Genomic DNA, 27,664 nt, shown 5'->3' with positions numbered 1-27,664 from the left:
TGGAAGAAATTTACAGTAACAAGAGCGAACTGCATTGCTTAAACCAATTATTCACTCCAATTTACTACCAATATCTTGTTTGAATCAGCTGAGATATCAGATGACCAAAATCTCGCATCTTTGAAATCTTCCAGACTTACAGTTAGGATACAAACAGATTTTAATAGCCATCTGAAACAAACCACCTACTGGCATGATCTCCCTCCAGTACCCGCCATAGAACCCATTTATAATCCCCCATCCCCCCTTTTCTTCTTTAAATTAGTTGTTATACACTTATTTTGTATTAGCTCCTATAATAGTACGACTATATTATCTTAAAATAAGTAATAGAAAAGAGTAAGAAGCAACAAGCTTTGTAAAATTCAACAAATAATTTATTTCCCTAGAATACAAAGTAATAATGTAAAAATCAAAGAATTTATATAATTGCGAATTAAATCCCAAATAATCCTAGAATTTCAGACACAAGTCGTAATAATTAAAGTTCCTAATCAACTTTAGTGGAAATCCAAATTAAATCCAACGCTGAAAGTGTTGATATGCCAGTGGTAGCCCGTGTTGTCGTGATGTACCAACAATCTTTTGTTGGATCATAATAATACAATCCAAGAATTTATTCTTATTTGAAATTTCACTACAAATTCAAATCTCTGTTTCCAAGAATGTTATGTTTGAAGAGCACTTTGTATTTCCAGAGTTAAATAATTTGAATAAATGAACTCCCAAAAGGAGTTCTGGATACAACAATAATACAATTGATTTTGTTAAGATTTTTAAGCACGAACGACTAATTTTCAAATAAATTTATGATTAAAATAAGACGTTAAAAAAGAGACCCCGGATAATGGTCAAAAGTACACTGTTCTCCAATGATCTTAGTGATAATTAGAAAGTCCCTAACTAGAATCAAAATTAAACATATGACAATCATCACGTAGTCTAGCTATAAAAATATGCAATGTCCTTAACTCAGTTTAAGATAATGATCGTCACTCACAGAACAAAAAGTTGTTTACAAAATTGTCACAGATTTGGGAAAATATCAGCTACTAGATACAGTGTTAATTTATAAATATCATATAATGAAGTAATAAAAAGCCAATGCAAATTAAATATACATTAAAACAGTACGATCAATTTCGATAATCGTTTTATTGATGCACTGTATTTCTGATCGCCGCATGAGTATATATAGGTACTGTTAGTCCTTGCCACTTTTCATGTACCTATTAGTGTGTTTGGGTGAGGACTGTCGTTTAGTTGTGCGAATTTATAGTCAGACCCCACGTGTTGAAAAGAAGTCAATAAAATATGTATAAAGCCACAAGGGCAACAGAAGGCCTGAAAACTTGTACAAAAGGTAAAAGCTTAGAGTTTAACGGAAAGAGCAGTTTAAGTAAACAGTTTATTTAAAGAGGGGGTGGGGTGGATATACATTATAAAAAGAAAAGAAGTTCAATTTTGAAATAAAAACTTGTTGATTTTAACAAGAGAAAAGCTCAGAAGTAGGTAGAAGAGCTGGTTTAAATCTATTGTTGCAATATTCTTCTTCTTCTTCTTCTTATTATTATTATTATTATTTCATATGTAATTATGGGGAGTGACGAGAAAATAACACTCGTTTATGTGCAAGCCTTTAAACTATTTACCACAAAGTCTTCAAAGGACAGTAAATCGATAACTCATTAACTTCACGGCTCCACAGTGTATACATTTGGTATGTCCTGACATACCTAATTAATACATAGCGAGTACAGACCAGAAGAAAAAAAGTTCGACTCGACCGAACTTGCAACCTTAGATCGACAAATAGGAAGTCAGGGTTTGTAAAACCACAAGCTCTGGAACAGCTATGTTACCATGCCCATTTAAGAATTGTTATGGTTTTTAGCTGAGTCACTACAGAAGCTCTGGGGAACTTAAAGCTGCTTCAAATACAAAACGTTTAAGTCGTTTCGAGTCGGCTGTTCTGTCGGCTATTCAGTCAAGGGAGGTAACACCAAAAAGGTGCCCGTGACTGCGGTCATGACGGCCTTGACGCAATGCGGAGAAGAAGCAATGACACCTGAAGAAATATCCGAAAAAGTTCAACAAACTCTGTCTAAAGTTGGATTTGAATCCCATCTGTTTAAAGTAATTTATTTTAGAGGTTTATTTATTGTTTGGAACATGGATGATAAGTTAGTACAGGACAAATTGGTTTTCGATAGGCCTAATGTCATTAGTAATGACAGTCGGGTGTGAAGTTATTGCTTTTAAATGGTTGCAAATATACGACGATGTTATCCAAGGCAGTCTTGTATATATATAATCGTAAGTTTAGTTATAGCAATCATACATATAATTATATTTACTCTTCTTGTATCCTGTTTTCGAGGATTACCAGATTCAAGGGATGTATATTTTATTATTGTCACAATGATGACAAATAATCAAGCACCACTCAGACTCTGATGGATATTTTCCTGAACATTGTTACTTGCTCATCACGAAATTAAATAATTGTGTATGCGAAATTATTTCCTACACAGTTATTACGGAAATTATAGTAAGAACTTGGTTTAGAATCTGAACGATATATAAAAATGCAGAAATAAGTTTATCACAAGGGTCAAATAATATAACAGTTTGGAAACTCGATACAAAGTTTTCTAAGATTTTTTTTTTTGATTATGGTAATATTTGGAGATAATGAATAGTTTATCTGATATACCTAAGCTTTAATAGAAGGGTGGCAAAAATAGACCAGTGGTACCAGTTCATTCAGTTTTAGAAAAGATGCACTAAAATAATGTGATTGCCTTTCAGAATGACAAAGTTCATGTTGAAAGTCAGTATCCATTCAAATGATCAAAAGCCAGTGAAAACAAGTAATTGAAGTTTACTGTCTTAAATGTTTTTCCAAATCACAGCCCTTTGTTGTACAAAGTTACGTGATGTTAGTGTGGTCAGTCCCTCATACGTCTAATAAGCACCATTTCTTGAAATGTCTTTTTGCCTGAAAATTGTGGACTAATTAGCCCATGGACACTTTTGCCCAAGATAAATTGATCTAAGTTTGAGAATGCTCTGCCTAACTTGTCATTTAGACAACATTTAGTTAATTTAGTTAGTTAGTTCATTTAGTTAACCCTTTACCTCATAGAGCATAGTTACAAAGTGCAGTGCACTATAAATAGAACACCTGTTACCTACTCGACCCCATACGCATAGGCCTGCCTGTGAACTGTTAAGCAATGTAGTGTATGTTACGTTTAACAGCAATTTTAACCATTTTACATTTTTGGTACACATCTATTATATGTGGAAAGATTTAAGAGTAAAGTCTGATTGTTATAGCTGTGTAATTATTTTTCATGGAAGAATTTATATGTGCTTTAAAATCTTGAGAGAACTCGTTCACCGTCATGTCAGTGAGGCGTCGCAAACCAACCATAGCTGCCATTTCCCATACTCAAAATTTACTTGTTTTTCATCTGCATCTACATCACTAAGTCATCTGAATATGATATTTTATAAAAACTAATTGCAGCCTACATCAATATCAGTGCCTTTACCCAATTTATTGAATCTTTCATAGTTGTGATTCTAATTGTGAAAACTTCTTAAGTACTGAATGAAATCTGCGACTGCCATTTTGGAGAGTGGAGATTACGACCCAGTTACTTTAAATAGCAGATATCGACCAGTGCATAAATAGCAACCACGTGATCTGACGTAATTGTCATTCGCAGAAATGAATGCAGTATCTAATGGGGGGTTTTCCCAGAAGGTGGCGCTATGAAAACCAGCTCAAAATCGCTGATGTTTACAGCGGGCGTCAAGAGGCGCTTCCATGCGAATCTTGTAGAGGCGTCAAAAGGCGCTTCCATGCAAATGGAGTGGAGGCGTCCAAAGACGCTTGCATGAGGTAAAGGGTTAAAGACAGCTATGGGCCATTTCTAGGAGAAGAATTGTCATTAAATTTATTTATATCTTTGGAGTATGAGGCTGATTGTTCCATCCTTTGAACTTTGCAGCTTTCAAGTCACATACTTGACAGAACTGGTCTTCTTGAAGTTCTTGAACCTCTTTACATTGTACACAACAGTCTGAATTCATATAACTGCAGGAGACCTTTAACTTCTTGAGTCTCTTTACCTTGTACACAGCAGTCTGAATTGATGTAACTGCAGGAGACCTTTAACTTCTTGAGTCTCTTTACATTGTACACATCAGTCTGAATTCATATAACTGCAGGAGACCGTTAACTTCTTGAGTCTCTTTATATTGTACACATAAGTCTGAATTTATATAACTGCAGGAGACCTTTAACTTCTGCTTCGTTAGCATGTTCATTTTGCTGAGTCAGCATTGGGAGAAGCTTGCCATAATGATCTAAAATATTTAAGGACTTATATATATAGTTACCCATGCCATTTATTATATATACCATTTACAAAGTGTTTGCATCTTTACCTTTTATTTGTTGTTGTTGTTGTAGGGTTTAACACCATTTTTCAGAACAAGATAGGTTATACATGGCGTGGTCGCCAGTATAAATGGTGGAGGAAGAACCAGGGAAAACCCTGGAAAGAACCACCAACCCACGAGAAGCTACTGGCAAGCTTTCTCACATACCCATGTTTTCCAAACCCGAGACTCAAACCCATACATACAGAGGTGAGATGGCAATGATTCGTAATGGTGAGCACTTTAGACCACTTGGCCACTTGGGGCCCAGACCTTTATTTGTACTTAATTGTTATGTTTATTTAGATGGGTATATTTTTTAAAGTTTATTTTTATGTTTCAATTCTTTAGCCATACAATTTTAGAACATACCTTTTAATTGGTATCATATAGCCAGTATTGTGCTGATGTGTTATTAAACCCCATACCATACCTGTTATGTTTCCGGACCATGTTGGAGGATTTTTGGAGACTCCAAAGTGTGTTTTGAGGTCCCAGTGGGAAAGTGGGGGGGGAGTGGGGTCAGTGCACATGATGCAAAAAAGTGACTTCATCCAATTGAGAATAAGTTTCTTTTCATATAAGCCTGCAGAAAATGAATGTAAATTTAAATGTGATAAAAGAAGAAATGAACATATCGGCTTTCATTTAAACATTTAGCAAACAAAACATGGTAGAATTAGCATTTTCCAGTACTGTCACTGCACATATACACATAACCACAACCAGTCATGAAATAAATTTTAAAAATTACCAAGTTTCTGTTTTTAAAATTCATTGGACAGTGGAATAATTTCTTAATTAGATGCAGTTTTTGCTGCTTTTGATAGTTCAGTAAAGTTGGTTGAAGGTAATGTATCATTTGTGTTCATCTTGGCACTCACTTGAAACAGGACATTACTGTTCAAACGTCCCAGAAGGTGTTGATTTGTTGTTGGCATATAAAATAATCTTTCTGCATCTGCATAGGTGTGAATGGGTGTTAAATATGCTGGGTGGTTTTTTTATGTAAGTGGACGCCATGCACTACAGAATGACTACATGTATATAGTGTCTGCAGTAAATGCAAAAATAAACTCCTTTCCATTTGCTGCTTCACCTGTAAATACTGGATTGAAGACCATATTCACCTCAGTGCAGGTGTTCTCTAATTTAGTTCTGCTGAGGTTTGCTTCCATTGCAGATGGTTTATTCTGTCCAGAATTACAGCTGCAGTTCAGCATTTACCTTCAGAAATGAATCACACTTGTACACTATTCTAGTTATCAAAATTACCATGTTTTGCATATTATATATGGAGTGAAATGTTGGGTTAAAAGCTTATCATGAACTTGACAATAATTTGTAATAAATATGGCTCAAACATGCTCATTCAAGGCAGTGATATATAATAATTTGTTCTTTTACATGCATTTCCTTGATTTTCATAACTTCAGATGAGTTGGGTTGTTTTAGTGTACTTATGGAAATTTGTCTCCTACAGCAGTCTTCAAAGGAATTAACATGGCTTCACACTAGCTATTGTCAGTCAATTAAGTAATCTGTGAAATGGTGGTTGTTGATATGTTATCTTTTCATTTTCTCTATGATGATTTATTTTATAAAGTACCCAAATGATATTTTTACATGGGCTCTCACCTGGACTATTTACTATTTATATAGACTACATGCTTTAAACATAGTGCTGGCCAAAATCTCAGATTATTTTTTAAATTCTTTCTAAGATTACTGAAAAACATCTTTTCATGTGACACATGTTAGTACAGGTATACCCTACCTACCTACCTACTGTTTGAATTCATCAATAATTGCAGTTTAAATGAGTGGAAATACATCAGCATAATCCCATGTCTACTGGCAATTTGTTATATACCATTTCTGTTTGAACTGTAAACTAGGGTTTTGGAGTACGTAGAAACTACATTATTTTGCTGTCAGTTTCAATTCTGGTTTTTAGGATCAATTTGTTCTGTATATTTAATTTGCATTGTTTGCTATTTTTTCAAATTATTTGTATTTTATTACAAGCTGTGGATAATTATATGTTGGACTTGACTTTGTCCATAATCAAGTTCATTTTCTGCCTGACGTGAATCATTGATTTTGGTTTTTTAGTAAACATGCTTTTCTCAATTTGAGTCTAGAACTTTGGAAATTCCCCATGAATTGCCAGGTTTACCTGTTGTTTATTATGCATTTTATAGTACAATTTAAAAAATAGACCACTAATTATGACTAAGATTTTATCATTAGTTTGACCTGTTTTTTTGTAAACACCTTAAAATAGAACTTTGTATCTTTATGCTGACCTTGATTTAAAATGAGTAAAAGTAGAGTAAACAACTTCTTTTTTGTCATTAATATCCCATTTCTTATACTTTCCACTTACTGGTATCTTTGCAGTACCAGGAAACTGTCTTATAGCCATCACATCTTTGCTGTAGTCCGGTACCAGGAAACTGGCTTATATCCATCACATCTTTGCTGTAGTCCAGCTTGGCTACTGCAGGCTCAGGAAATTTTTCAGCAACAATGGGCACCTTTTCAATAGTATCATTTGGAATGACAGCATTATCTTCTGCATCAATATTTGATTTATGAAGTTCAGCATCATCTTTTACATTGGTGATCTTAGTAACAGAAGTAACAGACAGGTGATGGGCTTCACCTTTGTCTTTTCTGGGCCGTCCAGGTCTAATTTTCTGCCTCTTTGTTTGGTGATTCAGTGCATTTAGTTGGTGGTGGGATGAAAGTCTCACTTTGGCAGGGGTTTGAAGAAACTTAATAATGAAGACATGCCCAAGCACAAACAGACCAAGCTCTTGAAGATATTATCTACCGGTATATATAAGTTGAACTCACAGAGTCAATGACTTTTACATTTATGATTAAAACTAACTGGGTTTTTATAGTTTTTACTGCATTACTTTATTGTGATAATAGGATTAATTGCCCAATGGTCTGTGGTCTTCGCGTCTTCCTGTACTGAGATATTATTTTTACTGGATAAATAAACTCAAATGGCTTCTGAACTTATTTTCAAAATGCATGCATTTCTTTCTTACACCGACTGACGTAATCAAGAGTGCTCATTAACAACGTTATCCAGCTGTTAATGAATAGCGGTACATATTGTAATGACAGCAACAGAACAGATACATCAATCATTATATTTTCTTGCCAATACAAAAGACAAAGCAGGGCAATAAAATGAATGTGAATAGGTTCCCAGTTAACAAAACAGTTGCCCTTTCCGAGTAAGCTGAGCAAAGGGGTTTCTACACACTTATAATTAGTGAATATTTCTATAGGTTTTTTTTTTCTTTTTCATTATTAGATGCCTCAGATACACATTTACATGAAGATAACAGATTATTTGTGCTTGTGTTTCATTGAGGAAACAAATATTTATATTTTTCATATGGGATTATACCAGATATACTCGGCAAAGAATAAATTGGTTGTTTTGTGTATCTAAGCGATACATCAGCATTTTTTCTGATGCCGTTTGAAACATGATGCAAATAAAAACATAAAAATATGTAGTGAAATACAATAATAAAAGAAAGAAATTGTCAATGACCTACATGCATGATTATAAATGATAATTGTTATATTGTGTGGATCTCGCATTTCACTTTTTGATGCCTCAGTTAAGAACATGCCCAAAGTTAGAAACTACTCATAACTTGCTTAGCAAAACATAATCCTGGTCATTTGATGTACCTAAATAGAACTTTGTTATATTTTTGAATGGGAACCTGTCTTCAATTTTAACAAAATTAATTAAAAATAATAGATTTTAAAAAAATGCAACTGAAACAATGATTTTATCTCTTAATTTTAGCTGTAAAATTTAAAGGGTTGTACATTTATTGATCGCTTTGGCAAAAGTAAATCTACATTACATCATTTTGTATGTGAAAAATAATAGGATTACTGAAAAAATAGTAAATTTCATGTATGAAAAAATATGATAGAATTATTATTTTTATGGGTAGATGGTGTGTGAAAAATTAAAGGGTACGAAAAATAACATGAAATTGGTAAGCAGCATCTGAATAAATTTTGAAATACTAGAATTCACATTCTTAGGTCATTAAGGTTTAGTATTTATTCACGTGTTGAGGTCGTTAAGGTTCAGTATGTATTCATATGTTGAGGTCATTAAGATTCAGTATGTATTCACATGTCGAGGTCATTAAGGTTCAGTATTTATTCACATTTTGAGGTCATTAAGGTTCAGTATGTATTCACATGTGCAGATCAAGGTCATTAAGGTTCAGTATGTATTCACATATTTAGGTCATTAACATTCAGTATGTATTCACATGTTGAGGTCATTAAGTTTCATTATGTATTCACATGTTCATATCAAGGTCATTAAGGTTCAGTATGTATTCAGATGTCGAGGTCATTATGGTTCAGTATGTATTTACATGTTGAGGTCATTAGTGTTCATTTTGTATTCACATGTCGAGGTCATTAAGGTTCAGTATGTATTCACATGATGTGCATATTGAGGTCATTAGGGTTCAGTATTTATTCACATGTGTATATCGAGGTCATTAAGGTTCAGTATGTATTCAGATGTCGAGGTCATTATGGTTCAGTATGTATTTACATGTTGAGGTCATTAGTGTTCATTTTGTATTCACATGTCGAGGTCATTAAGGTTCAGTATGTATTCACATGATGTGCATATTGAGGTCATTAGGGTTCAGTATTTATTCACATGTGCATATCGAGGTCATTAAGGTTCAGTATGTATTCACATGATGTGCATATTGAGGTCATTAGGGTTCAGTATTTATTCACATGTGCATATCGAGGTCATTAAGGTTCAGTATGTATTCACATGATGTGCATATTGAGGTCATTAGGGTTCAGTATGTATTCACATGTGCATATTGAGGTCATTAGGGTTCAGTATTTATTCACATGTGCATATCGAGGTCATTAAGGTTCAGTATGTATTCACTTGCCGAGGTCATTAAGCAGCATCTGAATCAATTTTGAAATACTGGAATTTTTTCAGCTAGATTACAAGCAAATCTAAATAATGTTTGTAATTCCTTCCTGAATTCCTAGTGTTATCAACATGGACTTTTCACCAAAACACTTTTTTTGTTTAGTTGATCCTGAAAGAAAATGACCCTTGCAGTCAATTTGAAAATCTTGATATTGGTACTCCTTCTGAACAGAAATACTGAGATTTTACAAGAAGACTTCTTGGTTTTAAGTGAAAATGGTGCCAATCTGACATCCATTATAACTGTCACAGCATTCATCTAAAAAATCTTGTTATAGCTACTTCTTCAGAATGGATGGTCATATTACATGTTAACTTAGTATTTATGCCTAAAGACTTCATTATAATTTCTAGTTTGTTCTAAATGAAAATGGTGTTGATATTAGGTATAATATAATCACTATGATGGCCATCTTGAAAATATTGCTATTTCTACTCCTCCTGAATGGATGGTCATATTGACAGGGTTTACATCAGAAGTTTTCTAGTGATGTCGGGTTTTTTGTAAGAGGCACTGATATAACATCCGTTAAGGCCATCCTGAAAATTATTTTACTGCTTAAGATTATTATTGATGGATTCAAGAATTCAGGAGCTAATAAGAAGAATTGGCCAAATCTTGGATTCATGGAAATTCTTTGAGACCAGTAGGGTATCAGCCCCTTTAAGGGACTCTTGTTTTTAATGTTTTGACTGAGGTTATTATTAATAGTTCATGTTTTTCAGGTTGGCTGGTACAATGACAAGGTTAAGCCAGAATTCCGTTTGAATTATGAGTATGACACAATGGCCATCCTTGTGCTCAGCACTCCAGACATGTTCGACAAAGCCTTCAAGCCCTATCTGCTGAGGACTCACTGCCTAGGGGTCAGAGATCCCATTGATGAGTGCATGGCCTTTCATTTCAAGCAGATGAAAGAGGTATATCAAGGCTTCTGTACAAATATAGTTTTTCTTCAAATATAATTTTACATAATATTATGTTTGATAATCAGGTTAGTACCATCATAAACATTTATCGGATAGAAAGAGATTAAAAATGTAATTTTGCATACCTGTTGTAATACTTTAAGACTACCACACCTTTGGGTTTTAAAAAGTATTTAGTGTTATTTTATTAAATTCTATGAGATCTGAATTTGTCTGATGTCATTCATCTGCATTTTTACAAAATAATCTATTTGATTGTATGGAAGATGCATAGTTACAAATTGTCTTGAATGACTATTGTAAACCACCTGTCTTAAGAAACCAGATTCTCAATACAATTATTGATGTGTTATAATCTGTCATGAGAGACAAACTGTATTTAGAGGCCATGATCTTTTGGCACAAGGTTGTTTTTTTGAAGCAGGTTCTGCCTATTATAGCTCTATAGCAGAGTTGTCCATCATCCAGTCCACTGAAGGCTTCTGTCTTGCCAACCTTTCAAGACTTGCACTGACTAGTAGTGGATATTGTAGGCCTAGTTTATGAACAGACCCATGAGTGAGAAATAAATTGCAGTGTGGTCCCTCATGCAATAGGTTGGACACCTCCGCTCTATAGAAACATATTGGAACAGATGCCCCTAGTATGTAAATTTTGGGGTCATTTGCATAAAATTGATGGTTGCAGTATAATTGCTTAATAAAAAAACAAGACCAACCAACAAGCAGACAAACTTGTTTTAAAATTTAATTTGTAGTGTTTTAATATATGTATATTGAAATTTTGAAGTCAGCGCTTGAGCTGAGAAAATAGGAGCTTGGCCAGAGCAACGTATCATTCAACTTCGATCTGAAACTTCTCAAGAACCACTGGACCAATTTCAGCCTAACAGTTAAACTTGGCAAAGAGCATCTAGGCATGATAGGATTTCAAGTTTGCACAAATAATGCCATTGTGCTATTAGATATGGCCACCATTACTAAAACAGAAAACCCTTTAAATTATTTGTTCATAAAAATGCTCGGAAGAATCTGACCAAATTTAACAGAAAGCATCCTGGCATAATGGGATTTTGATATTGCACAAAATGACACTGATCTGCTATAAAAAAGCATAAATGGCTTAAATGTATGTAAATGATGTTATCAGATATGAATACCATTGCTGACATTAGAAAAAACATTAAATTCTTCATTGAAGTTGCTTGCAGAATTTAACCAGATCTGATGGAAAGCATTTTTGCATATAGGGATTTCAGATTTATACAATGATTTCTGACCATCTTCAGACATGACTACCATTAAAAAAATTAAAAAAATGTAAAATGATTTTTTTCCACAAAAACTATGAAATTTCACTTAAATTGACAGAAAGTATCTAACTGTGATGGGTTTTAAGATTTATACAAATGATACTGATCTGCCATCAAATATGGCCACTAGATGTATAAAACTTATTCTCAAAACGTGCTGAATAGAATTAAAACAGATTTGAAAGAAAGCAGTATGACATAAACGATTTTAAAGTTTGGACAAGTGATTCTGATAGGCAGTCATGGTAATGAAAGCAGAAAACAGTTAATCAACTACAGCTCAAAAGAGTGTGAACAAATTTGGCAATGCATCCTTTCATAATGGCCTTTCAATATTGGACAAATGATACTGATATACAATTAGTTACTGATGAAGATTGAAAAATAAACACAACTTTTTTTCTCAGTACATCCTTACTATCATTATGGCCTGTTATAATATAAATTGAATTCTATAATTTTTAAAAATCTGAAACCACTCATTGGTTTTCATAGTTAACTGACAGGAAATAATTTCTTACATTTTTGTTCAGACCTCATCTGAAATTGTATATTGCTCCATGTATGCATGTACTGGAAGAGAAAACAGGTAGAAATTTGGAACCAGTCTGCATACATATTAATGGTTTTGCAGGCATCAGAAAAACCTGACATACATAAAGAAAGAAGATTTAGTTGCCATCTTTTACAATTTGGAGAAAGCTATGATAACATCTAGAAGTTTGGCTGAATGAATGACCTTTTCAACCAATGGGTTGCCTATCTAACTTTATCTCAGTGCTTTGAAACATAGAAATTCTGAGTTAAGGTAGGCAGCATTATTTCTGAAAGCCATCCACAGCTTGTGGGTATAGTGCAGGGTAGTACATTGTCAATCATCCAGTTTAACATAGAAATGCCTTAATCGTGGAAAATGAATGGTCATTATTTGTCTATTAATCAAGGTGTTCTGGAACAAATGTCAGTTGTTGTTGTTGTTCTAGGCCTTAACACCATTTGTCAGCACAAGATAGGCTATACATGGTGGCCAGTATAACTGGTTGAGGAAGAAGCCTGGAAAGCCCAGGGAAGAACCACCGACCCACGAGAAGCTACTGGCAGGCTTTCCCACGTACCCACACTAGCTGAGCCTTGGACTTGAACCCACGCAGATAGAGGTGAGATGGCAGTGATCCAGAATGGTGATCGCTTTAGACCACTGGGCCACTCGGGGCCCCAGGAAAATGTCAGAAAGCCCTGGATTTCTTAAGAGTCATAGCAGACAGAGATTATGGAGAAGATTGGAATGTTTTGCTCTGGTTACCCAGGTTATTAGTGAGATCTAACCTTTACTATGGTTCAACTGTGTACAAATCAGCTTGTAAATCTGCAGATGCTTGATCAAATACACAGTCAGGAATTTAGACTCTCTCTGGGTGTATTTAGAACATCCCCTTCAGAATACCTCAGTGATGACGCTGAACCATCACTTTATCTCACACAAATTCTCTTTGATGAGGCTGACCCCACGTTTATCTCACACAAACAAAACTGGCTCTTCAGTATGCTACCAAACGATCTTTTAATCCATCAAATCCATCATCTGATGTAGTCTGTAGACCTGAATATATGTACCAAACATTCTACACTCAGTTTTCAAATACATCAAATCCCACATCTGATATAGTCTGTAGACCCAAATACATGTACCAAGCCTTCTACACCCAATTTTCTAATCCATCAAATCCCACATCTGATGTAGTCTTTAGACCCGAATATATGTACCAAATTTTCTACACTAAAAAACCAAATTACATTCCACCTTTTTGGCATGCAAATTCACCCTTAATTTAGAAACAACAAAAATCAATGTTGTCAATGCTGCAGACCCATCAAGATCATATTTGGTATTTGTCAGTTGAAAATGTTCTTCATTAATTTTCTCCTTTTACTATATAAATCAGCATGTTCTTCATTCCTGACACAGAACAAATTACATAGAGAGGTGGTATTATGCCATTCTTCTACATGACACACATGCCCAACTCATTCCTACCTTTTGAAGAGTGAGCCTTGACCAGAATGGGTACCTTGCCATTGGCCACTGACTGTGGAACACATTCTTTTTAAGTGTATCAAATTCCATCCTGTGAGACAAAATATTTTAATGTGAATTCAGTTAAAGAACTTGATGATATACAACCAAACAAACTTTTCAACTTTTTCAGGGAATGCAGTTGTAACAAGATGAACTGGGTTGGGGTCAGATTATTCTAATGAAAACACTAAGAATGATAAAAATAGGATTTTATTTATAGATGATTAAAGATAGAAAAATCCTACACACAGACTTGTGTGCATACATTCCAAGACTGGATTTTTTACACAAGGATGCTCACTGAGTTAAACTGAATGATAACTGAAATAATATAATGAAAAATGATAGGCTCCTAACTGGAACGAATTGTAATATAGGATTAAATGATCATGGTTGGGTGTTTATCAATGTGTAAAGGTTACCTAATCACTCACAAAGTAAATAAAGTCCTTTGGACTTTATTAACTTTGTAAGTGATTAGGTACAATTTACACATTGATAAATACCCAACCATTATCATTTAATCCTTATAATTCCAATTTACTTCCTTTCTAACATCAGATCAGCAGATTTAATCAACAGAAATTCACTTTTATGTATATCAAAGTTTACTTTCATTAGACTCTTAACTGCGATAGAATACATAGTCCTATCTTCGCTAGACAAGATTCATCGATCCTTTATACAGTGATATGTAGTAGAATGTCATAGTGGGTCATGCCAGTGATATATTATGATCATTATTTTAAGATATAAAAAATGGTTGTTGTGGTTTAACTAGGAATATTCCTTTTCTTTGAAAATTACGATTGCGTGTGGCACGTGTTCTTATAGCAATGTCATTGTTACTTTCTACGCATTTCGATCTTTCAAAAGCAAAATCAAGTTTGTGTTTGTGACATTCCTTGGTTGACATATGACCCTGACCTTTAATAACTTCTGATGTAACATGTTGTCAAGGTGAAATGCAATAATTTCCAAAGATTAGCTTCTAATGCCTGCCATATGCCTTCTTTGGCAAAAGGGGTGAGTGTTGGAGTGCAGGAAGATCTGTGCAGTTACATTGTTTTAACTTCTAATGGTCGATTTTAAGCTGTGGCTTGTCATTTTTTATCAAAAATTACAGGAGTGGGTGGGTGGGAGCTTTTTATTATTATTAGGGCATAAGGTGTTGATATAGATAAAACTTCACATCAAATGATCTTTTGTTGTTGTTGTAGGGTTTAACGCCATTTTTCAGCACACGATAGCCTATACATGGTGACCAGTATTATTGGTGGAGGAAGAACCCGGGAAAAGCCCGGAAAGAACCACTGACCCTCGAGAAGCTACTGGCAATATTTCTCACATACCCACATTGGCCAAATCTGAGTTTCGAACCTACGCAGACAGTGGTGAGATGGCAGTGATCCGTAACGGAGAGCGCTTTAGACCACTCGGCCACTCGGGGCCCCTCATCAAATGATCTAATAACAGGTAACCAAAAGTAGTCCACAGAATTTATCAATGTGTTAAAAAATTCCAGATCAGTATCACATGACTGTTTACATCCAATCAAAGCATAGAAAACACATTTAATTTATAAAAATTGGAATTATGATATGATATAAAACAAACAGTCAGTAATAATAAATGCAGTGAAGTTCAACAAAAATTAATCTAAAGAAGAAATACTATATAATCACTCAACCAATGATACCTGAGTTATAAAACCATGATAAGGTTTCACTCAAATGGTGATAACTGGTTTCATATAAACAGTGTCATGTTTTCACTCAAATAGTGATGACTGATTTCATATAAACAATGACAATTTTTCACTCAAACAGTGATGACTGATTTAATGTAAATTGGGACATATATCTTGCGGCGTCCAGTTCATAACCACAAGGTAATTTCAGCCCCACTGCTCTGCCGGATGGTCAAGGAGCCACCACGAATGGTCCGCCCCTTACGGTCTGCTTAAGGATCCGTAGAACCTCTTGTTCCAGGCAGACCTGTTGGTCCTGAAGCTTTGGTCCCTCACCACCAGATAACCACAATCTTCCTCCGGGCCATCATCACCATTGACAGCAACACACCTGGTATATACCAACCCCAATTAGCACCATGGCTAAAACAACACCTAAAGTATGGTGCAGACACAAAGATGCAGCATAGCTCTGTCACTATCATTCCATCACACCTTCAGCCCTTCGCCCCTTACACTGCTTTCAGCCCTTCGCCCCTTACACTGCTTTCAGCCCTTTGCCACTTTCAGCCCTTCACCGCTTTCACCTGAAAATATAATGTCTAAATCCATGTAATATCGGTGACATGGTCATGTATAACATGCAATGATGTACATGACACATGTGCGTATGTGAAGTTGATCATTTTATTAAAGTTATCATCGGGACTGCCTTATAAGGTTATCATAATAATCAGGTTCATATGTGAACCTTTATCTGATGAGAATCTTACAGAATTTGAAGTGAAATTCTCATGTCACTTAATTCGTGCAACATTAATGTGAATACAACTCTTCTGTTCAGTTATATAATGGTGAACTTGAAAACAGACTATAATAAAATCTGACATTACATTATGCAGTTCGGAACTATCAAAAATGCACAATAAATATTAGAACAATAAAACAAAACAATTCTATCCTATGATACAGATAGGAAGATACAAGTCACATCCCTCTATAGCTGGAGATATTGCACTGTAAAGTGGACCGCTTACTGAGAAGACTTTACATAATGTGAAATTTGAATACACCATGAGCCTATATTTACACTTGCTATGTTGCAATGCACATGCTTGTGCACTAAAGGTAAATAGGTTTTCCCATTGTAGGCACTTCGCTCGTGCAGCATGGTGTGAACAAAATTCAATACATTGAAATAATGTATGATATAAATAAACCACCCTCGGGTAATGCTGTACACAGAAACGATACCTCAGTGCAGTCTGTTCAGAATATTCATAAACAATAATATACACAATTCCGTGACAGTGTTTTACATAAATAAAATTTGATGCAATGTATCCTATATGTATATATTTTATAATTATTTATTTAATTTTTTTATACATTTCACAAAATTACATCTTTATCTTTATATTTATCTTAAAGTACTTTATTTTTGCTTTATTTGGAAGGGTTTTTTCCCTAAAGTTTTTGTGCAATTCTTCATTTTTAGATTTTTTTTACTTTTCTTTGATTGGCACCATGTATCCATTGTTGTGCTGAGGTGCCATTAAAAGTTAATACATACTTACATCCATTGCTGTTTTTCAGTATCATGTGAATTTATCAAAAATTAGAATTTGCAGGATATTTGGGGATTACTTGGTTGCAGTGTGATTGAATTTGTGGGACACATTAGGATATGGATCACATTGTATTTAATTAAGGGACATTGCCATAATACTGTGGTATATAGAGATCTCTTTGTTATGTATTTGTTTTGTTCGCTCATCAGGCCATAATGTTAAATAAATTGGTATGATCCCATGTCAGTCCTGTGTTGTCCGTTGTCCATCAAATGATCCTATGTCAGTCCTGTGCTGTCCATCAAATGATCCTATGTCAGTCCTGTGCTGTCCATCAAATGATCCCATGTCAGTCCTGTGCTGTCCATCATTCATCAACAATTAATCTTTTCAAACATCAATTTCAGCAAAACATCATCATCACAGCTTTAAGATCTTCAGTTTTATACAAATGATGCCAATCTGATATGGCTAACAAAAAAGACAATATTTAATTCTTTTCAAACCCCCCAAAACAGAATGTACCAATTTTAATTCTTATCAAACCCTCCAAACAGAATGGAAAATATTCTAACATAAAGCACTTTCAGATTTATAGAGGTGATACCGATTTTCCTGAAATGGCCATCTTTTTCTAAAAATTAAAAATAAAACCATTGTAAGATTAAGTTTTGTTAAATTTATTCCAGAAATTAATAATATAATGTGGAATTGTAATGATTTAAAGACTAGTATCTCTCTCTTTGTGATGATTTAAAGAATATTATCTCTCTCTTTGTGATGATTTAAAAACTAATATCTCTCTCTTTGTGATGATTTAAAGAATATTATCTCTCTCTTTGTGATGATTTAAAGACTAATATCTTTCTCTTTGTGATGATTTAAAGACATTTCTCTTGTGATGAATTAAAAACTAATATCTCTCTCTTTGTGATGATTTAAAACTAATATCTCTCTCTTTGTGATGATTTAAAGAATATTATCTCTCTCTTTGTGATGAATTAAAAACTAATATCTCTCTCTTTGTGATGATTTAAAACTAATATCTCTCTCTTTGTGATGATTTAAAGACTAATATCTCTCTTTGTGATGATTTAAAGACTAATATCTCTCTTTGTGATGATTTAAAGACATTTTTCTCGTGGTGATGAATTAAAAACTAATATCTCTCTCTTTGTGATGATTTAAAGAATATTATCTCTCTCTTTGTGATGATTTAAAGACTAATATCTTTCTCTTTGTGATGATTTAAAGACATTTCTCTCATGGTGATGAATTAAAAACTAATATCTCTCTCTTTGTGATGATTTAAAACTAATATCTCTCTCTTTGTGATGATTTAAAGAATATTATCTCTCTCTTTGTGATGAATTAAAAACAAATATCTCTCTCTTTGTGATGATTTAAAACTAATATCTCTCTCTTTGTGATGATTTAAAGACTAATATCTCTCTTTGTGATGATTTAAAGACTAATATCTCTCTCTTTGTGATGATTTAAAGACATTTCTCTCTTTGTGATGAATTAAAAACTAATATCTCTCTCTTTGTGATGATTTAAAACTAATATCTCTCTCTTTGTGATGATTTAAAGACTAATATCTCTCTTTGTGATGATTTAAAGACTAATATCTCTCTCTTTGTGATGATTTAAAGACATTTCTCTCGTGGTGATGAATTAAAAACTAATATCTCTGTGTGATTTAAAATTAATATCGGTGGGTAATGATTTAAAGATATCTCTGTGTGATGTTTTAAAATTAACATCTGTGTGTAATGATTTAAAGACTAATATCTCTCTGTGTGTAATGATTTAAAGACTTACTTTTCTCTGGACAATGATTTAAAGACTAATATCTTTCTGTGTAATGATTTCAAAACCAATATCTCTTTCAGTGTGATGATTTAAAGACTAATATCTCTCTGTGTGATGAATTAAGGACTAATATCATGGTAAGATGAATTAAAGACTATTATCTCTCTTGTTGTAATGTAAAGACTAATATCTCTACATGGTGATGATTCAGAGACCAACATCTCTTTCTGTGCGATGATTTAAAGACTAATATCTCTCTGTGTGATGAATTAAGGACTAATATTATGGTAAGATGAATTAAAGACTATTATCTCTCTTGTTGTAATGTAAAGACTAATATCTCTACATGGTGATGATTCAAAGACCAACATCTCTTTCTGTGCGATGATTTAAAGACTAATATCTCTCTGTGTGATGAATTAAGGACTAATATCATGGTAAGATGAATTAAAGACTATTATCTCTCTGTGTGATGAATTAAGGACTAACATCTCTCTTGGTGTGATGATGTGAAGACTAATATCTGTGATGATTTAAAGACTAATATCTCTATTGGTGTGATTATTTAAAAACTAATATCTCTTTCTGTGCGATGATTTAAAGACTAATATCTCTCTTGGTGTGATGATGTGAAGAATAATATGTTAATTCTCTTTTGGCCATAAATCTGTATAGTGCATTACAGTCTACTCTCTTATTTACTCCATATTTTGAAATGGTCCTACTGTTTATTTTTAAAAAAAAATATCCATATATATATAGTGGGGGTGTGATTAGGATTTTTAATGTAGCTTTAAAAAAAAATCAGTCATATTGCTACGATGTCTGCACTGTGGCAGTTTATGGTTATGTCTAGCACTGGGACATGATGCCGCAGATGTGTAGCTTGATGTCCCAGCCAGTCGCATTATCCTGACACCAGGCTGACCATTCCTAACACTAACATCTTAATGCTGAGCACCTAACAAGGAAGCTGTTAGTATCATTTTTGTAAGTCTTTGGTATGACTTGGCCAGGGATCAAACCCATGACCTCCAGCTTTTGAGGAAGACGCTCTAACCACTAGGCCACCGGATTGGTTCCACATATATATATATATATATATATATATATATAAAACTTAGAACATCATTCGTTACATTGGGATTTTCAATTTTGATGCACTTGCTTCTGACAGGCATGCTTGTGAAAGGAACCATGTAGAATTATTGATCATGTATTTGTAAATGATCATGGCTGCATATGAAACTTCCTATTCCATTATAAATTAATGTTTATATAGCTTTTGTAAACAAAATTACATATATTGTGAAAATATCCATATGTATTTAGATATCTTTGGCAGTCATAAGCACTGTCTCATGTCAACATGCTCTCTCTCTCCCTCCCCCCCCCCCCCACACAGTGACTTGGAACTAAATAGTTTGTTGTTTCATTATCATTATTATCAGTAACTCTGTTGCTCCCATTTCTGAAGCACATAAAGTTGCCCGGTCTTAAGTCTGGTAGAAATGTTTTCTTCCTTTGTAAGTCTCAAACTTTTGCTGGTTTTTTATCTGGATGAAAAAGTTTCAGTTGGTAAGGTCTCATTGATCCTCACATGAACTATTCTTTGCCAACCATTTGTTAGCTGCCACTTGGAATGTTAGTAGGTATTGACATTTCATTCAAGTATAGAAGCTCCAAAAAGTTGTTCATGCCTTTATCAGCTTCTCTTGCCTATGCTTGCAGAGAAGAAATATTTGTGTGTAAAATGTTTATTTCAGAATTTTAATTGATTTTGCTAATAAAAATGTCACTCCATGTTCTCTCAGCTAATCCATTCTAGCTTTTGTGTTCTAACTCAGGTTGAAGTCATGTGAAAATTAGGGACAGTGGAAACATGTTAATAGACATGGGTTGTGCACCATCATCTGAAACATGTACAAATTTCAGTCTTCAAAAAGGTATGAAAATATTGGGGGTGGGGATAGGAATATCAGACTGGTTTCTGTTGGGAGTGGGAACTGATAATCTCTTGATGGTAAGATCAGGTAAGTGTTTTTGAAGAAACTTTTTTTACAGTATAATTTTCCTTTCAGACTCTGCTGTAAGCTTTACTTGTACCTTTTTTGCATGGCAGTTGTTTTTTCATGGCCACAGAGAAAAGAAGTGTTAAAAATGAGCCAGCATTATCTTCAGAAAAAATGAGAAAGGAACGAGTTAGCAAATCAGTAACAAAAGAAAATCTAGCATGTTCAGCATGATTAAAATTGAGATCTCTGACCTAATGGATATCTGACTAGCAGTCAGGCCCAAATATAGTGATATTCTGCTGAGTTTACAATTCACAGCCACATAAATCCCCATTTGCCTGTTAAAAAAAAAACAAATATTTTGATAACAAAATCTTTAATATGATAAAAATGAATGGAACTTGGTAATTTCATTCATTGATTTATAATTTCTAAACTGTCATTGACCAGGGTGGCCCTAAAACTGTCATCGTTTGCATGTTTCATGCTTAACAGAATTTCCATACTAACATGCTGCCATATTGCGTATGCTGCGGGCAAGTTTATTTTCCTCAGACAACAAGAGTAATATAGTTCATCCTAATTGATAACTGCCTGATCATTCCGTAAAGTACCATAAGGTTGAGAGTTGATATTTATATCCCTTTGCACACATGTACATAGAAATTACACTGCTTGTTAAATCATTGTGAAAGGCAAATTTGTAGATGTTATTCTTTTCCATTGCTTGATTTAACATTGAAAATTTTGGAAGCAGACAAGATAGTTTTTATCTTCTGTGTGCATACATATGTAGTCATGCATCCATACCTTCACTGAAAATGGACTTTTCCAGAAACTGGAAATGACCAGCAAGCAGGGTTGTCCTTTACACAGAAAACTTATGTTTGGTATGAAATCTGCAGACCATATTTATGTTAGAGGCCCCTTGTCCATTATTGGGTTTGCAATTATAAATCAGTGAATGAACTAAGTTCTGTGCATTTTTTGTCTCATTTATGCTTTTCATTTTTTAAATCAGTGGGGGGTTAGAACCTGTTGAACCTGACCTTGTATCAATGTTAATTTTTCAGTACCTGAAAGGCTATACATGGTGCCCAGTATATTTAGTGGAGGAAGAACCTGGAGAAAACACTTTATTGCCTTTGTTTAGATGGCATAATTAAATTGTTGCATATCTGTAATTGACTAAAATTGTATATTATTACTTAAAGATTTGTTTAAATTTAATGATGCTGACATGTTGTGATTGACACATACCCATTTAAAATCAGTTTATGATAGATGAATTTCCATAATTTTGATCTTACAATTCACAAGGTCTTTTTTCAAAACAGTGCTTTCCAGACATTGAAATTGAAAGTATTCATGACTTTGAAATGGACCACAATCGACGCCCCAAAATTCTGGTGCAGACAGTAGGCCATGTTGCTGGGGCAGCTTATTATTACCAGAGGTCTGATGTTGACCCTGACCCATGGTCAAAGGAACAGGTAAAATCTGATTAAAATCATTCAAGGAGGATTGTCAGAGTTGAGTATTGAGAGATTATTTCCTTGAATATGGACCTATGGATCTTTTGCATTGAAGTCATACCACCAGACTGAATGTGTGCAAAATATGTTATACAAATTAATTCCTGCACTTTATTCCATCAGGTTTTCCCACTTGCTAGCTTGAAGTCTTCAGCAGTTTTCATTTACTAAGTTGTACTCACTTCATTTAACATATGGAATGCTGTGGATTTATTTATTTTCTTTGCCATCCAATTTTGTGGCTTTGCAGCAAATTATATTTCAGACTCTTGAAATTTTTAATTTGCCTCTAAAAAGGAATGAATCATTGTTCTGTTGCTGTTGTTGTTGTAGGGTTTAACACCATTTTTCAGCACAAGATAGGCCATATATGGCAGCCAGTATTCATGGTGGAGGAAGAACCCGGGAAAACCCTGGAAAGAACCAACGACCCACGAGAAGCTATCGGCAAGCTTTCTCACATATCCACATTGACTGAGCCCGAGTCTCGAACCCGCGCAGACAGAGGTGAGATGGCAGTGATCCGTGACGGAAAGTGCTTTAGACCACTCGGCCACTCGGGGCCCCTATCATTGTTCTATAAGGTCATTAAATATTGTATGGAAACCAAACAATCCATAATACATCTTAAATTTTTTTAAATTTACAATATGATGTTATCTAATACTTTTCTTTCTTCTGGTACCACTATTGCCCCCATGACATGTTCTTTGGTGGGTCTATGGGGTGAAGAAGTCCAATACTACTTTTGCCCCTCTGGCAGATTATTTGGTTGTACCTTATGTTGAAAACATGTGGTACCACTTTTACCTCTGTGGCACGTTCCTTGGTCATAACATGGGGTGAAGAAGTCCAGTACCACTGTTGCCTTTGTAGATTGTTCCTTTGTGGTGCCATGGGTTTTAGAAATAGACTACTACGGTGGATATTGTTTTTAAGTTATGTACATTTGAAACATATAATGCTAATTCTGTTTGGGTTTGGAGTAGAGTATCAGCATTGTTTCCATAACATGTCTGCCACTAGGTCTTGTCCATTGGTGGGGTCATGGGGTCAAGGATTGTGCCTTTGATATAATTCACCTCAGAGACATATTAGTATATGGAACATCTTACAGTACTGTTTATGTTTTATTTATATATTTTGTTTCTTTTCAGAAAATATTTGGCGTCAGTATACATCCCAAGTATGGAGGATGGTTTGCATTTAGAGGAGTTTTAATTTTCAAGAACATAATGTGCCCTGAATTGAAACAGAAGAAGCCTATAGACAGTGTACCATCTCTGGAGCTTCGAAAGGAGTTACTTGAGCGTTTTAATTTTCATTGGCAGGATTGGTCATTTCGGGATATTTTTCCAGTGGAGAAGAAATATTCAGAGGAGCAGAAGGAATATTTTGGGACAGAGCCAAAAAACAGGGCTCCGTTAGTAGATAGAATGAGAAAAGGAATTTGATGAAGTGTCCTGCAGCTTTTAAATTTGTTCAGATATAGTTTACATTAATGGTGTAAAGTGTGCAAATAAATTGTGATAGAAACATACTGATATTACCAGTCTAATGCTTTCTTATGGTACATAGAAACAGACTGATATTACCAGTCTAATGCTTTCTTATGGTACATAGAAACAGACTGATATTACCAGTCTAATGCTTTCTTATGGTACATAGAAACAGACTGATTACCAGTCTAATGCTTTCTTATGATACATAGAAACAGATTGATATTACAAGTCTAATGCTTTATTATGGTACATAGAAACAGACTGATATTACCAGTCTAATGCTTTCTTATGGTACAAATGATGTGTAGTTGTTACTGGGTGACAGTATTTTGCTTGAGATGAATGAACAGTTTATGATAGTTATCCAAGGATTGTTTTCTTTGTTTACACTGTACTGATAGTTTTATTTTAATGACCAGATGTGCTTAATATTGCAGAAATCTTTTACAACAATCCACAAGATATTGCCACATAGAAACAACATCCCACTTTTGTTTGAAAGTAGAATGCTTGTCATTGTAATATTTCCTTTTCCTACTGTATAATGCATTTGTTCTATACTGATGGAAAGTGTGCTCTATTTATTTTGCATTGTCAGTTCTAGCTCATCTGTATAAAGTATTGGCAAACTACTGTACTATCCCCATTGTTGGTGTCAGCATTGGCATCGACAGCAAAAAGCATGTTCATATGTACAGCATTACTGAATCTCAACCCTTCTTTCTTCCTAGCTCCTAGGTAACAGTTTGAAGTGGGCTTCTTAGTACCTACTCCCTGGGAAGATGACTGAGGGGGCTAACTTTGTACATTCTTGGCTAAGGTTTTGCATTCTGACTTGTTTTTTTTTTTTGCATACTCTGTGAATACTGTTTTACATGGAATCAAGAAACTTGGTGAGAAGATGCATCATTTGTATTTAGCTCATGACACTTAGTTTTTTTTTGCACCCTGTATATATACTGTTACACCTAGATTCATGAAACTTAGCGAGAGAATGTGCCTTGATGAGGTTTACATCATTCTTACAAAAGTAATTCACTGTGATCCATATTTCATGCTTCATTGACTTGGGTTAAATTTTGAATTTAGGCTTTTTTCTCATGCTCTGTTCTTGCTAGAATCATCATGCATTTCTGTCAGTACCACATTTACCTATATTTCATATTTTCCTGGCTTAGGTTAAAGTTTAACATTTTGGTCATAGCCATTTTAGCACCCTGTATGCATACTGATATATATCAAGATTAATGAAAAATGGTGAGGGAAAGCATCTATACCCTGAATGAAAGTAGGTTACTTTGAAATATATTTCATGCTTCACTGACTTTTGGTTCAGTCTCAAGCAAAATAGTTGATTGTACACATTTCTGTTAGTACTACACCCTTGCAGCAAAGGAAAGTCACCATAACCTAAATTTCACATCTGAGTGGCTTGCTTATGTTAAGGTCTTGCATTTAGCTCATTACCAGATTGGTTTCTTATCTTCTGTATCATACTGTTTTACCTGGAAGGATGTATCTTGATCAGTCTACACTCCTTTTACAAGTAGGGCACTATGCAATATGTTCAGTTTGATGTTTTTACTGTCATTCTTGTTGTGTTCTTTACTGCTTAGTAATATACCCATACCAGTAAGGTCATTATGACCTATATTTCGCATTTTACTGGCTTGGGTACAGTTTTTATATTTAGCTCACATCTATATAGGTTTTTGGCATGATGTGTACACACTATCCTCTCTGGAATCATGAAACATGGGGATACATCTTAAAGAGTACTACTCCTTTGTGTCATTGGTAGGAGATTACGGTCCATATTTTAAGCTTCCTTGACTTGGGTTAAATTTTGTGTTTGACATTCATTTCTCAGGCACTGTTCATGCTAGAATGGTGAAATTGATGATGACATGCATTTATGTTACAAACACACCCTTAAAATAATAGCAGCTCATTGTGATATGCATTTATGTTACAAACACACCCTTAAAATAATAGCAGCTCATTGTGATATGCATTAATGTTACAAACACACCCTTAAAATAATAGCAGCTCATTGTGATATGCATTTATGTTACAAACACACCCTTAAAATAATAGCAGCTCATTGTGATATGCATTTATGTTACAAACACACCCTTAAAATAATAGCTCATTGTAATATGCATTTATGTTACAAACACACCATTAAAATAATAGCAGCTCATTATGATATGCATTTATGTTACAAACACACCATTAAAATAATAGCTCATTGTGATATGCATTTATGTTACAAACACACCCTTAAAATAATAACAGCTCATTGTAACCTGTATTTTTCATCCTGCATTGATTTTATTGAAATTTGTTGTTTAACTTTCGTTTATTGATTGCTGTTTATTATGTTCCACTCATGAAATTTGGTAATTGGATGCATCTTGGTTACTAGAACACAAAAGGTCATGGTGACCTACATTTTATGCTTTACTTTGTGTTTATGATCATCTAATCTGGACCTATATGCATCATAGAGTAGTTAGAAACTCTTTTTGACCAGTATTGTACAAAGTAGTAATGTATACAGCTGCTAGGGGTGGACAGTGATAATAGTTTGTCATGCGGATTTTAAGAACAGTGATATTTAATTTTAAGAACAATGATATTTAAAGTTTGAAATAATTTTTTCATTGTATATTCTCATAATGCTACAGACATGGCCACTGGATTAAAAAGTATGTTTTTTTTTTCCTTATAGTTTTTGCATATCAATTTTACACCCTATATGGAATACATTGACACATCTTATGCTTCCCTTCTTGTGACAGTCCTGCTCTTGGGACATGCTTTTTGATACATCATCCTGCTCTTGGGACATGCTTTTTGATACATCATCCTGCTCTTGGGACATGCTTTTTGATACATCATCCTGCTCTTGGGACATGCTTTTTGATACATCATCATCTCATCTTTGAGGCATATCATGTATTTCTTAAAACAGTTCTTGTTTGGTTTCTATCCAGTTGCATTTAGGATCTTAAATATTCCTTGACATTTACTATTGATTATGGCTATACTAAACATTTCTATGCAACTTCAGAAATAGGATGTTCCAAATATTACTACCATATATACTCACATATAAGACAAATAATTTCGGAAAAAATAAAGGCCTGGAAGAAGGGAGGTTGGCTTATCTGCGGGCCAAGGTATAAACTTGAAAGTTTATAAGATTTTTTTGTTGACTTCCATTATGGCTGTAAAATTTAGGACACGAAAATACAATTACTTTCCATGGCCTAAGATGTATATGCATGGAAATAAGTATATTCTCGGTGAAGACTTACTAAACTGTTATAAATTACTATGATTGCGTTTGTTATTATTTTGCATATGCATATTTTCTGTTACATGTTGATGAAAAAATGGTAATAATAGAGGCTAAAATTCTGAATATAGATCAACTAAGATCATCAATCTATTTTACTTTTGTGTTTTGGCTGAACAAAATCATAATTTTCCACACAGTAGAAAGCTGGATGTTTAGGCATCTCCCTTGTTTATAATTTGAGGATTTGTCTTTTGTTTTCAGACATCAATACAGGCCAGTTAATCATTAAAACCCTGAAACTGGCTTGGGTTAAGGGGGAATTTTGACCAGCAACTATACCAATACTTTGATGTTTAATTGCCTTTCAGTCCATAATATTACCATGATTACCCTAGGTTTGTAAAACTGGGTGTAAGGTCGCTT

The 27,664-nt window shown here is 34.2% G+C and overlaps 1 protein-coding gene across 4 annotated transcripts; it reads left to right on the top strand.

Moving 5' to 3' along the window:
- Positions 1 to 1,761: 1,761 nt before the first annotated feature.
- LOC149806600 (cyanocobalamin reductase / alkylcobalamin dealkylase-like) lies at positions 1,762 to 27,275 on the top strand. Of its 4 annotated transcripts, none has more exons than XM_089955397.1 (5): positions 1,762 to 1,825; positions 10,214 to 10,408; positions 18,963 to 19,019; positions 22,235 to 22,390; positions 23,590 to 27,275. In XM_089955397.1, the coding sequence occupies exons 2-5, from the start codon at positions 10,274 to 10,276 to the stop codon at positions 23,884 to 23,886; spliced, it is 645 nt and encodes a 214-aa protein (XP_089811523.1). In that variant the 5' UTR covers positions 1,762 to 1,825; positions 10,214 to 10,273; the 3' UTR covers positions 23,887 to 27,275. The 4 variants fall into 4 exon arrangements, with proteins under 4 accessions (XP_089811523.1, XP_089811497.1, XP_089811515.1 ...); XM_089955371.1 differs by lacking the exon at positions 1,762 to 1,825 and adding an exon at positions 1,883 to 2,136; XM_089955380.1 differs by lacking the exon at positions 1,762 to 1,825 and adding an exon at positions 2,167 to 2,316.
- The last annotated feature ends 389 nt before the right edge of the window (positions 27,276 to 27,664 follow it).

This window comes from Sinohyriopsis cumingii, chromosome 1 (assembly GCF_028554795.1).
Source record: "Sinohyriopsis cumingii isolate HCF-2022 chromosome 1, ASM2855479v2, whole genome shotgun sequence".
In the NCBI taxonomy this organism is placed as follows: domain Eukaryota; kingdom Metazoa; phylum Mollusca; class Bivalvia; order Unionida; family Unionidae; genus Sinohyriopsis; species Sinohyriopsis cumingii.
The sequence above is the reverse complement of the archived record's forward strand: the minus strand, read 5'-3'. Positions and strand labels throughout refer to the sequence as shown.